Below are 12,779 nucleotides of genomic sequence, written 5' to 3'. Positions count from 1 at the left end.
AGGCCGCAGGCCGCGCAGGCCCCGGCTGGTCTCTGCCTGGAGCTGGAAAATCACCGGGTGAGAGCGGCTGAGCTGCGGGGAGCTCTGTGCTCCCACCATGGCTGTGGCGGGCGAGGCGAGACCCCCCCCCGCCGTGCTGGTGCTGTGGTGGGAGCGGGTCCGGAGCTCCGCGTCACTGGTCCCTGCGGGAAAGGGGATTTTCTTGCTTTCTGGTGCCCCTTCCTGCAGAAAGGCCCCCCCCCCCCAGAAGGACTCGTGGCCAAACGGGCTCCGGGGGCTTCAGGAGATGGCTGGCTCGTGACGAGAGCGGGGTCCTGAGCCCCCTGCCCCGCTGGTGCTCCGGGACGGGGCTGCGGCGGGGGGAGATGCTCAGCCTCTGCCCGGCCCGCGCCGCAGGCGACTCAAGGACACGCGGGCTGGTGGGGAGCTCGGGCCGCCCTGTTCCAGTTCCTGCTGCTCGCCGGGATTTCTCTGCCGGCTGCGCAGCGGTGGTGGGAGAGGAAAGCAGAGCAGAGGGTATCTCCGCTCCCTGCCTGCCGCGCCGCACGCACCGCTCCTTTGTGCTCTCCCGGGATCCTCGGCATCGGAGCGAGCTGCGGGCAGGAGCCCCCTGAGCCCCCCGTGTCTCCGGTAACTGGCGGGTGCTGGAGCGGGCGCTGTGCCCTGCGGCCCTCGCAGCCCCACGCAGGGACCTGGGGAGGGGCTGAGGAGGGGCAGCGCCTTTGCCTCCGGCTGGGCTTGGTGCCGGGTTTTATGCTAGCTACGAGCTGCGTGTGCGTGGGTGCCTCTGTGCCCGGGAGGGGACGGGCCGTGCGGGGTCTGGCTGCCCTGGGCTGGGGTCCGGGGAGCGCTTCGGGTGCCTGTGGGTGCCGAGGCGTCAGCGGCTGTCAGCAACATAAGGGGGCTTCAGCATCATTTTAAATATAACTGAGCCAAAAGGGTTGGGTTCTCTTTACTTCAGGCTTGAATTCGGGGTTCTGGCTTCGATGACTTACTCAGAAAAGTATTTAATTTTAAAATATTATTTAATGCTTACAGAACAGATTATTTCCTAATAAATGCTGGAGCCTAGAGGAGCTGTAGTTAGGGAGCAGGAAGCATTCTGAAGCAAACATTCCTGCACCAAGCCCCCCTGCCCGGTGGCATTGCCGCTGTCCGGGGCTCCTAGCAGGCGACTGTCCCCAGCTGAGTGCCTGGGTGCTGCTCAGCGGGTCGGTGCTCCGGCAGGGCACGGGGTGACAGGGAGGACCGAGGTTTCACAGCTGACTGCAGAGTCGCACGTCCCAAACGGAGACTCTATCTGCTTTTCCAAGGATGGCGTGTCCGGCTCCGTGTGTCCTCTCGGACCGCTTCTCCAAGGCCTCTGTGGGCTTTGCGGGGCATCCGTCTGCTCGGCTGTCCCAGGGACGAATGCCCGGCGTGGATGCCGTCACCGGTCGGTAGCGCGTGGTGGGCGCACCTAGGTGCAGTGGTTACAGGGTTACGATTCACACTTGCGTGTTCTCCTCAAAAAGCTTCAGGCTCTTCACAGATTTCTTTGGGCCAAGAGTGAAGATGAGGACTCCCAAAAGCTGGGAGCCCTTGTGAACGTTGGAGTGGGAAGAGCTTTAGGTGGAAACCCTTTGTGTTATGGTGTTTCTGCTGTGGTGCCGTGGCGAAGGTAACGGGGTACCCCGTGACGAATGACCGTCACGTCAGTCCGAGGTCCTGTGCGCGGTCCAGGTATATCTGCTCGGCTTCCCAAATACCGGGCGGTTGGAAGAGACGGGGCCTGGAGACCCCGGAGAGCCCTGCCCTGTGTGTGGGTGTTCTGCAGCAGCAGCAGGACCTGCTGGGGTCCTGCAGTGCGGGGAGCACGGTCCGGGGGCAGAACGCACATGTCCAGGGGGTGCCGAGGGTATCCAGCAGCCTCGGGTTTTGCCTTTTCTTAAAAAACGCTGGCTGGGGCCTGTCTCAGTGTGTGTTTTGTTTGCAACACAGGGTGAGGAAGGCCCGCCCAGTTTGGAGTACATCCAGGCCAAGGATTTGTTCCCCCCGAAAGAGCTCGTGAAGGAGGAAGAGTCACTGCAGGTAAGGGAGTAAGAGAACCGAAACCGCCCGCTGCGGGATGCGTCAGGCTCTGCCCTGGCAGTGTGAAACGCGAGAGCCGCTCTCCGGCCCGGGACGCGTGCTGGAGGCCGCGGGTCGCGCTCGGAGCGGCGGGTCCTTCCGCCTGCGTGGAGGCTGCTGACGGCAGGTCTGTACGCCCTGGGCCTGCCTTCCCGGCCCTGCCAAGACACCGCGATTTGTACGGCATCGCGTCTGCTGCTGGAGCATGATGCAACGCAGAGCCGTCCTGGGTATTCCCGGTCCTCCGCCTGCGCTGACGGTGAGGGATCGTGAGGCTGGCTGCGGAGCGCTCTGCAGCAGGCCGACGCTCGCCGGGACAGGCCGCATACCAGGGCTGGGCTGCGCTCTGTGTAGCCGGAGCGTGCAGTTGCAATGGCTGACCCGGCCCTAATACACGTTGCTCCTGGCATTTTCCTGCTGCAGAGCTGTTGGAAAGAGAAACCTCCGTACGGTGCCAGCCTCCTGCTGCAAAAGGCCCTTGAAAGCCACCCGGGTGCTGCTGCTGCGATGCAGCATGGGCCGTATTCTGGGCGGTGGGAGCCAAAGCCTCCTGGTGTTTGCAGCTTCCTTTAACATCGCCCGCTGCCACCGCGTCCCCCTGCTCGTCGCCCTGTGGCCAGAGCCAGGCTCAGCTGGGTGTTCTCACCGCTGCTGCGGTGTTCGAGTTGCTCGGTGGTTGGCGTCGCCTCGGTACGCGGTGCCGGTCAAAGCAAGGACTGAAAGATGGCAGCGGGAGGGCTGACCTGAAGGGGCGAAGGCGGGTGGAGGGGCTGCGCGGGGTCAAGGCTGTGGGTCTGCGGGGAGACGGCTTGGGCCTGGGGCTGCCTGGAGGGGAGCAGAGTCTGCTGTTGTCTGCTGTCTGGAGGGCTGTAAAGCTCACCCCTGCCAAAGGGTGATTTGCATTCAGTAAATTGGTTTTCTCTTAATATAAAGCGAGGTCTGAGAAGATGCCATCGGCTTCATAACAAGCTGTGTGCGGGCACCTGCCGATTTATTCCAGGATTTCCCTCTGTCAGTTCTTGCAGTTTTGCCCTCCCGTTGCTAATCTGTCTCTGTTCCGTTGCTGTGTGAAAGAGCCACGTAAGCAGAAGAATGCCAGCTAAACCCAGCACTGGCAAGCGTGCAGAAATAAACCGCAGAAATAAAGACAGTTTAGTCTCTCAATGTCAAATAAGTAACATTTTTTAAAAGTATTCAGACAGACGTCAGTCTGAGGTTATTATTTTTGTACAAGTAACTTAAGAAGGGAGAAGTTGCTGGTACAATTGTCACTTGCACACGAAGTCTGAAATCCAGGAAATTCAATTTTTAGGCAGCATATATCTAAGCCATAGAAACAACTTGGAGAGAAAGACACGGTGGTCTGACTTGTACTAATTATGGTGTAAGGAGCTGTTTCATCAGATACGCTGTCTGACAAGTCAAGGGCTCTGGCTGGAATGATCAATCTCCGTGGCATTTTTTGCATATTTGGATACCAACATCACCTGGTGTAGGTGGTGTTCAAGGGAACACTGAGGAGTCTGCTTAGCTAAGGAGGAAGCGGCGTGGTGAATTTTAGGCTGTGCTGCCTTCTTTTTTTCTTTCTTTTAATACAAGAAAAGATAAGTCAAACTTGGCCATCTGCCAGGATCCCCAGTTTTAAAAATAGCTGCGGCATGTCTGGGCTGATAGTGAAAACTAGAAAGACACCTCATTATCTGGATTTTTTTTTTAAAAAAGTTATAATACAGGTAACTTTAATGGCATTTCCTCAGTCATACAAAGAACTATACACAGAGATTCCCTCAGAGCCTTGTTAGCAGAAATGGGGCAACACTTTGATGGATTTGCTTACCTGGATTGGTACCAGGGAGTCTCGTAGTGCTGCTGAGAGCCCCCCCGTTCACGCGATGCAGCAGGGTCAGGTATGCGACGCTCTGCCGTGGGGCAGAGGGCTCCGGTCCTGTCGGGCTCTGCCCGGAGCCACGCGGAGCGCTCTGCACCTCCCGCCGGAGCCGTGCCCGAGGCCGTGTCCTTCGTGCCGCCTGCACCAGGGCTGCTTTTACCCTCCATAAACCCCTCCACCTTGCCAGACACCCGCTGTTGGTGCACGTAGTGTTGGTGGTCACACCTCTCCTCCGTGAGCGGTTGTCCATCAGGAGGTGCTCAGGGGCTCCCGAGGCACCCCTGGGAGAAGACGCGGGGCCGGGCGGTGGGTACTGGTGCTGTTTGGTGCTGTTGTCTGCTCTCTGTGCACGAAAGGCACTTTGCTGTGAATGGTTTCCCACCAGAGACACGCTGCAGAGGCGGTGGGGAGAGCGGCTCTTGGCATTTATGGTGCTCAAAGTGCTCTGCTTGTGTCTGGAATGAGCGATGTCTCCCTTCCAGGTCCCGTTCGCTGTGTTGCAGGGCGAGGGAGTGGAGTATCTTGGCCATGCAAACGATGCGGTGATCGCCATCTCCAACTACCGGCTTCATATCAAGTTCAAGGATTCTGTGATCAACGTGAGTCCGGATCTGCCTGTTCCCAAGCCGTAGTCTCTCGCAGTATTTCGGGGCGGGGGGCCATGAGCCGCTCCTGTGGCCTGCGGCCTGGGGACTGTGCCTCTCGAAGGATGCCAGGCCTGATGCTGTCTCGAGTTACTGCTGGCCATGTAGTTCTGTTTTGCTGCTGCTTTTTGGTGTGCGGATGGCGTTTTCCTTTGAATAATAATTAGGTCTTTCCTTTGCTGTTCTCTTTAAATTCAGACATTAAACTTGGAAGTTTTAAGACTGTAAAGTTCTCTTGCAGGCCAGCTTCAATGAGACTTCTCCTACCTGGAGACCAGCAACCGAAGGTCAGACAGCGGCAGCCTGAGGCTTTCTCTCGCTGTCTTGGCTCACTGTCCTTTTTTGCAGCTTTTTTTTGGCTCAGTCACCTGTGCTCCTGTGGGTGCAGCTGAGTCGGTGACTGGCCCCAGGTGGGAGACTGCCCAGGGACAGAACAGAAATCAGAACACTAGTTGTTGAATCACAGAATCACAGAATAGTAGGGGTTGGAAGGGACCTCTGTGGGTCATCTAGTCCAACCCCCTGCCGAAGCAGGGTCACCCACAGCAGGCTGCACAGGACCTTGTCCAGGTGGGTCTTGAATATCTCCAGAGAAGGAGACTCCACAGCCTCCCTGGGCAGCCTGTTCCAGGGCTCTGTCGCCCTCAGAGGGAAGAAGTTCTTCCTCATGTTCAGACGGAACTTCCTGTGCCTCAGTTTGTGCGCATTGCCCCTTGTCCTGTCACTGGGCACCACTGAAAAGAGCTTGGCCCCATCCTCCTGACACCCACCCTGCAGATATTTATAAGCATTTCTAAGGTCCCCTCGCAGCCTTCTCTTCTTCAGGCTGAACAAGCCCAGCTCCCTCAACCTCTCCTCGTAGGGGAGATGCTCCAGTCCCCTCCTCATCCTCGTAGCCCTCCGCTGGACTCTCTCCAGTAGCTCTTCATCTTTCTTGAACTGGGGAGCCCAGCACTGGACACAGTACTCCAGATGAGGCTCTACGCTGAGTCATGAAGCTTCGCAAACCTCAGAGTGGGTTTGTAGTTTGAACTCGGAGCTCACGATTGCTGGTAGAGCCGTGACTGTGTGGGATGGGCCTGCGGGCAAGGCTGCTGTGTGATGCGGTACGTCTTGTCATGCCCTGCGTGTGTCTCTCGCAGGTGCCTTTGAGGATGATGGAAAGTGTGGAGTGTCGGGATATGTTCCAGCTTCACATCGTCTGCAAGGACTCCAAAGTGATCAGGTATCTGTTACTGCTGTATTGTAGACGCCGCTGCAGGCCAGTTGCCGTGGTCAGCTCTGTGGTCTCCCGCTGTGCTGCCGCAGGAATTGAGCTGTTCATGGCCGAAGCTACCGAGACTTGGCGCTTTGTGCCTTCTCCTGGTTCAGTGGAGCAGAGCTCCCTGTCTGTGCATCTGGGCCAGAGGAATGTACCCACTGAGGATGACTTACGTTTGGGTTTGCAGGTGCCATTTTTCCACCTTTAAGCAGTGCCAGGAGTGGCTAAAGAGGCTAACTCGAGCCATCGCCCGCCCTGCTAAGCCTGAGGACCTCTTTGCGTTTGCCTACCACGCGTGGTGCTTGGGAGTCTGCGTTGACGAGGAGGATCAGCATGCACATCTTTGCCGTCCAGGTGAGCTCCTGGCCCGTCCCCTGCCTGCTCTTCTGTCCAGAAGCACGGCAGTGCAGTTGGAACTCTTGTTCATAATCTGATGTCTGGCTGTGTCCCGAGCTCTGCTGTAGCCATAGCCCAAGTTCGTCTTGCTGAGGGGCATCCTGTACCTGGCCCAGAGATCCAGCTGATGGCCGCATGCGGCTGGATAACCAGCACAGTAAACAGAATGGTGGTAACGAGCACAGTAAAAGGAATAATGGTAATGAGCACGGTGAGGGGCATTCTGAGCCAGCAACACATAAGCAGCTTTTGCTTTCTCCTGGTGAAAGGAGAAAACATCCCGTGCTTTAGTACCCTCATCACGATGACAGAGCGCTCAGGCAGCCTTGTCCCTGGATAGTAAACACCATCAGCTTTGAGGCAGGGTAATTAATATGAGTCCATCTGCATCTCTTCTCCAACACCTACGAGTGCTGTGACATTCTCGTGGTCCGGTCTGTGGAGATGTCTGGCTTGTCCTTACACAGGCGCAGATAAAATCTCTGACTCCGTAAGGGGAGAAGAAGCAGAGCTGTGCTGGTGCCCTCCTGTGGAGCAGGGGTTTCCCTTCTCTGGGAACGCAGCGTTCACTCGCGGTTGCTTTGTCTTCAAACAGCTTCATGGTGTATGAAAGTGGATTAAAATGAGTGACAAACCTGGCTTTAGACTTAAAAACGTGCTAGTATGAGAGGAGAGAAGCAGCAGCCTGAATGCAGTGGCTGAGCACAGGTTGGGATGGAGGGACAGGGTTGAACAGTACAGCTGAAAGAGATGGCAGAGAGAAGCTGGCAGAGAGGAGGTAAACTGCGTGTTCTTACCGTGTCCCAGACACCAGCAATTGGGAGATATTTGCTGTCTTGCCGTTAGAGAAAGTATTATTCTGTAGTATAAACAAACTTACCTGTGGAAATAGTTGCTGCAGGATATGAACTAGGCGAAGAGCTTTGCAGTATTTATTTATTTATTAACAAGATTAGAGACTCGAGCCAACAAAGGCACCCAGGATTTGTAAGGCAAGGCTAAAACATAAGAGGGCAAACCCGGAGTCTGGGGTGGGTGCTCGGTACTCCTCTGCCATGGCGTTCCTCACATCCACTTTGGAAGTTGTCTCTGTCTGAAGGGCAAAAGTGGTTTAAATTAACGCCCCACACTCCCACATTGGTATGAGAAGGCTGTTCCCATGCCGCTCCGTGCCCTGAGACTGAGTGGTGATCTGACTTGGCAAAACAAGCAGAGGAACCGCCGTGAGGGACAAGTCTTGCTGGCTTCTGAAGCGAGATCCCTGCCATCCCGCTGGCCGGTCGTTTCTCTGCAGCCTGTGGTGGTTGCTGTGGAGCTGCCACTGACACGTTTCGGTTTCATCAGTTCTGCTTAGCCGCCAGGAAATACCCTGTGCTCTGTTCCGCAGGAGACCATGTGAGATACCGATTTGAGATGGAGCTGGTGAGGATGGGCTTTGACCTGCAGAACGTCTGGCGCGTCTCTGACATCAACAACAATTACAAGTGAGTGTTTCCCCACCAGGCCCTCCCCGCTCTCTGCCTTCCTTACCTCCTTCCCCTCGCGGTCCCCGTGCAGAGCAGTGACGGAGTCAGACTCCGGCTAATCCACCCTCCTGGCCTTGGCAGCCCTCAGGCAGATCAGCGTGTGAGCCAGAGCCCCTTTCTTTGCGCCTTTTGCATTGTGGAATTGCAGAAGGAATACAGCCCAAACGTCAGAGCTAGCAGCAATCGTAAATGCAGACACAGGTAGTTTGTAACGTGGTGGCCGTAATTCATCCCTGAGGACATTCGAGAGTCTTGGAGGAACTGTTGGTCGTAGGGTTGCCTTGCTGGTTAGTCCTCTCTTAAATGCTTGCGTTGTTTGAAATGAAAAACACAAAGATTTTGTGAAGTTGGGCAACTATTCAGCTCTGAGAAACTTGGGGCGAGCAAGTGGAGGGCTGTCAGGATGCTTGGACGTCTGGGGATGAGTGAGGCTGCTTCAGTCTGGTGCAGAAGGGGCGAGAGGGTGACCTGCTTGCAGCCTGCCGCCGCTGGCAGGGCGTTGGCGAAGGCGGTGGAGTGAAACTCTTCTGACAGTGGCGGATGACTGAACGAGAGGCAACAGCCAAAAGGTGCAGCTTGGGAGGTTCAGACTGGACGTGGAAGTGAAAAAACCGTTGCCCAGGAGTGTGGTGCCGTGCTGGGGCAGATCCCCAGGGGTTGGGGGTTCTCCATCATTACAGTGTTTCAGGGGTCAGCTGATGTAGTGTTGGAGGTGGTCCCCTGTGAGCGGGAGGTTGGAGTGGAGATGTCTGCAAGGTCTTTCCCACCAGCACGTCAGTGATTCCAGCCTGTCTTCTACTCCTGGAGAAGAGCACGGGAGCTCTCGGAGAAGCGCTGCCGCATTCTTTGCAGCAGGTGGCATTAAGCCAACAGGATTCTATTAAGCTTTGACAGACATATGCATTCCTGCGTTCCCTATAATCCTTTTCTTGAAATGACTGGTATCCCTCAGTCCTTCCTCTGTCTCTGCCAGTAAAGGCATCCCCGTCAGCTGGCTATCGGACAGTTCCAGGCCACCAGTTTCTTGTGGAGATCGTGAGAAGCCTGGGGAAACCCCCGTGCAGTTTTGCAGTTTGCTGCCTGGTCTCTTCTCTCTTCCTCTTCCTCAAGAATCCAGGCAGCAAGCAGTAGACTACGGTTTCTGCTTGGCCATAGTGACTGTATCATGGCTTTTAGGCTGTTGACGTGACTTTGATGGTGTTTACGCAGTTTCTCCAAGGGTGTCAAATAAAAACTGTTTTCCTGAGCTGCTCAGTTTTGGAGCGCGCAACCTGTAGGTCCCTGCCCCAGGTGGAGTCTCTGAGAGCAGTCAGGCTTCCTCAGCTGCTGGATTTTGGGATGTGCTTCCCTCTGACTATTTCAGACAGTTCAGCCTAGACTGACCATCTGTGGTTCGCTTCCTGGCCAGTAATACACAGCGATCAGCCAACTTCTGGAAAGACAGATGTTTTCTATCCAACCAAACCAGGGAAGAAGGAACTTGAAACAAACCTCAGCAAGCTGGATGCGGGCCTGGTTTTGCTTTCCTCCATCTGCTGAGCTCCTACCTGGGGATCCTGGCAGGTCGAAGCTTTCTGCAGACATCCTGAGACCTTAGAGGGGATGTAATTTGCTTGTGCAACTCAGAAACCAGTTCTCCCTTGCTGCTCTGGGGAGTGTGCCTTTAAATCCTGCCTTGGCTTTTGATCGTTGCCACCTGCCTCTGTTCACAGGAATCGGGTTACTTTTTAACCGTTTATAGTCCTTTTATCTTCTATTTCCCAGCACTGGCAAAACAGTGTGGTTAGAGACAGGATACTCCACGGTAATGGCTTTGTTCGTTGTCTTTCAAGTCTGGTCCGAGATGTCCTTATCTGGAAACAATTATCTTTTTCCTGGCGACAGCCATCGTAAAATTAGAGCAATACAAGCATAGAACAGCCACTCCTTCGGTGTTGATAAAAGTGTACTATTTCAGTGTACAAAGATAATAAAATTATTACGTGATTCCTCCGTGGCTCTCGCATCCTCGGGGATCTGTGCACCCAGAGAAGTGGGCACGTTGCGGCGTTCCCCAGCCGGCGCGGCCGTGCTGGCGGAGGCAGGAGCTGTTTCCTATCGGCCTGAGCGCTGGTGGGTTTGGTGCACATGGAGTTCCTTCAAAAAGGGAGAAGGCATTCACCTTGCCTCCAGTGTTGGTGCTCGTTTTCAGCTTTGATCTTTTTACAGCTGTGGTTTTATTTATTTTTGGCTTTATGAGGAAAAAGCTGTGTGGAGTTCCGTGTTACTGGTGTAGCCAGCTGATGTTCCCTACTTGTTTCTGTGGCTGCTCATAATTCATATTTTGTCTTCTTCTGTTACAATTCTCTACAGAATTTAGTACTATCCTTCGCTTTTATTGGAAAAGTGAGAATTGGTGTTCTTGCTTGTGTTTGGCATGTGAAAGTGCAGGGACTGTTGGTGATCAAGTGTGTGGATTTCATGCTGTGGAGGAAGATCTCTCTTGCTGGACTGGCCCTTACCGTGGTGGCAAGAAGCCTCTTCCTCGCTCCCTGGCCGGGGGGTGCGGTTGTGTGGTCACAGCTGCCGCCTGCTGGGATCAGACCTCACGGTTTCAGAAATGCTCAGTCCCGGGCTCTGGGTCGGCGTGGTCCGGGGGTGTTTCAGGCTGCGTCACTTCGCTGCTCGTCATTTCCACGTGACGTGTCAGCACGCCGCACAGCGCAGGGACAAGCAGGGATCCCCTCGGGACCCCCTTTGGTGTGAAAAATGGCCGTGGAAGTTCTGCGCTGTTCATCTTTTTGAGAGTGACTGTTTCAGAAGAGCAGCTTCCCCTTCGAGTCTTTGAGCTGCCTGTCAAAACACACACACACACACAAAATTTCAGGAAAAACCCTTCTGAAACAAGTCGACTCAGCCACGAGGTGTATCTGCTCGTTCAGACGTGTTTCCAGCAACCTCCACATAGGTGGAGCGCGACCTCGCTCCTCAAAGCCGTGTTGACTCTTCCCGAGTGCCCGGTGTTTGCCCTTGCACCACGTGTGGCCGTCCCTCGCTTTGTGCAGAAGTCCGACTCCAGTGGTTTCCCACGTTCGCCCCAGAGACCTTTTTACAAACCTGATGCCGTGTTTGCCACCTCTCATTCCTTTGGCACCCAAGCCAGTGTAAGCAATAGCTTACACATCTCCGTTAATCATTCACCGGGTGCACATCTGGGTTGCTGCAGAAATGTGGAGCGTTATCTAGTTCTGGTGATTAGTTACTCCTCGTTCCTATCCACGTGAATCTCTTCTTGTGCCTTGTCCCCTGCGAAACGGGGTTAGGTCTGGCAGCTTCTGCGGGGACTCTCCTGCTGAGCACCGGCGCAGGGAGTTCGGATTTTCGGCTGCGATCTGGCTGGTCTGTCAGACCGTCGGCTTCGGTAGCAGGCTGATACCTCCAAGGTGTGTGAAAAAGGTCTGCAGAGTTTGCATCTCCTCAGGGCGTTTCTCAGACTGCACAACGTGTCTCGTTTTTACTGTTTTTCCATTCAGGTGCCCGTTTGGCTCCTCTCACCTCCTTTGGAAACGTTGCCCCTCTTTGAAGGATGGCCGTTTATTTCTGAAATCCTCCTTCAGTTCAGTGTTGAACTCTGCCAGCTGTTTCTGATCCGTTTGCATTTTATATTTCCATTGAAGAGCGTGTTAAATAACCATCATGTCATTAAATAACCATCATGTCATTTGCCAGCTTTTTTTTTTCCCCTTTTCTGAAACTCACTGTTATGGGAGGGGTGGGCTTATCTCCTCTAAAAATATTGTCGAGTTCTGCTGCGTGATGAATACTGTAACAAATGATTTGTCAGTTGTTCTGTTTTGGAGCCGCTTAGGACCGAAGGACGAGTTACGTACTTTTGCGTTATTTGGCTGGTGGCAAGAAGCAGCCGCTTGCATCTGAAAATGTCGCCTTTGTCTGGTGCCTTGTCGTGATGCTGAGGCGTTTTGTGTGGAAGGAACAAGAGTCTGCCGCGGCTATTTCTGCCCTCGCAGCCTCCTGAATCTGCTCCAGCCTCTCGTGGATGTCGCTACTGTCGCTCCAGCGGTTGGTAACGTGGCCACAATGCCAGCCTGTTTCTCTTTGGGCTTGGGATCTGAGTCCGTGCGCGCTCTGCAGTGCTTGTTGGTGCTGGTGACTCTTCCTCACGCTCTTACCTTCACATTTTTGTGGAACACACCACACTTGGCCTGTATCGGTCTTGCTACAAAGCTTGTACTCTGAAATTGAGGGTGCCACTAATAATCTTCCTGTGAAGAAGCTGTTAGGCCATGATACTTATCTATCCTGGCTTTTCAGTTCCTCTACTTTATTTTTGGAATTCTAACCTAGAAGCACAGGTCTGTTTGGCTTGACCTTATTGCCTGTTTCTATGCACCCTGCTTAAATTTGGCTAAACTTCTTCAGGCTGTGCTGTTTCCTACCTGAATGTTATTGAATTCTGTCTTACTGTTTTCCTAAGGCTACAGAGTTTTAGTGACTGAACTCTTAGAAGATACGCTCCTGAACCTCTCCTGTACTGACTCTCCCCAATATTTAGTTGAAGGCACCTCCCGTAAGGTTTCATCTGAAGTGCCAGGGAACTGACTCTGTTTTCCTTTCAGTGAAGCCCATTCTTGTATAGACTCAACTATTCCAAAAGTTCCTCCAGATTTTAACAGGTGCTAACCCTCTGCCACATACCTTTATTCTCAGTCACACTTCAGTGCTTCTCCACTTTCCTGACCAACTCACACATGGAATCTGAGGCATTTCAGAGATGTCCAAGCCTAGACATCCTGCCACAGACATCCTGGCCTTCAGCTGACAGCTTTAATTCTGCTTCCTCACCCTGTTGTTTTTATCCCGCCCTGATTCCTCTTCCTCACCCTGTTGTTTTTATCCCGTAGATCAACCTTGCATTCTGCCTGGGGCTTTCTGAGAAGCTGTCTAGACGCTGTATG

The 12,779-nt window shown here is 54.1% G+C and overlaps 1 protein-coding gene across 8 annotated transcripts in view; it reads left to right on the top strand.

Moving 5' to 3' along the window:
• The window catches only part of MTMR4 (myotubularin related protein 4), a 60,725-nt gene that overhangs the window by 31,173 nt on the left and 16,773 nt on the right, over nucleotides 1-12,779 (top strand). For all 8 annotated transcript variants that reach the window (XM_075440547.1, XM_075440545.1, XM_075440542.1 and 5 more), the window contains 5 exons: nucleotides 1,981-2,070; nucleotides 4,480-4,596; nucleotides 5,784-5,866; nucleotides 6,090-6,256; nucleotides 7,686-7,782. In XM_075440547.1, coding sequence (XP_075296662.1) covers nucleotides 1,981-2,070; nucleotides 4,480-4,596; nucleotides 5,784-5,866; nucleotides 6,090-6,256; nucleotides 7,686-7,782 — 554 coding nt within the window. The remainder of the gene's footprint in view (nucleotides 1-1,980; nucleotides 2,071-4,479; nucleotides 4,597-5,783; nucleotides 5,867-6,089; nucleotides 6,257-7,685; nucleotides 7,783-12,779) is intronic.

Source organism: Opisthocomus hoazin, chromosome 20, assembly GCF_030867145.1.
Source record: "Opisthocomus hoazin isolate bOpiHoa1 chromosome 20, bOpiHoa1.hap1, whole genome shotgun sequence".
NCBI lineage: Eukaryota > Metazoa > Chordata > Aves > Opisthocomiformes > Opisthocomidae > Opisthocomus > Opisthocomus hoazin.
This window is presented reverse-complemented; position numbering and strand designations above follow the sequence as displayed.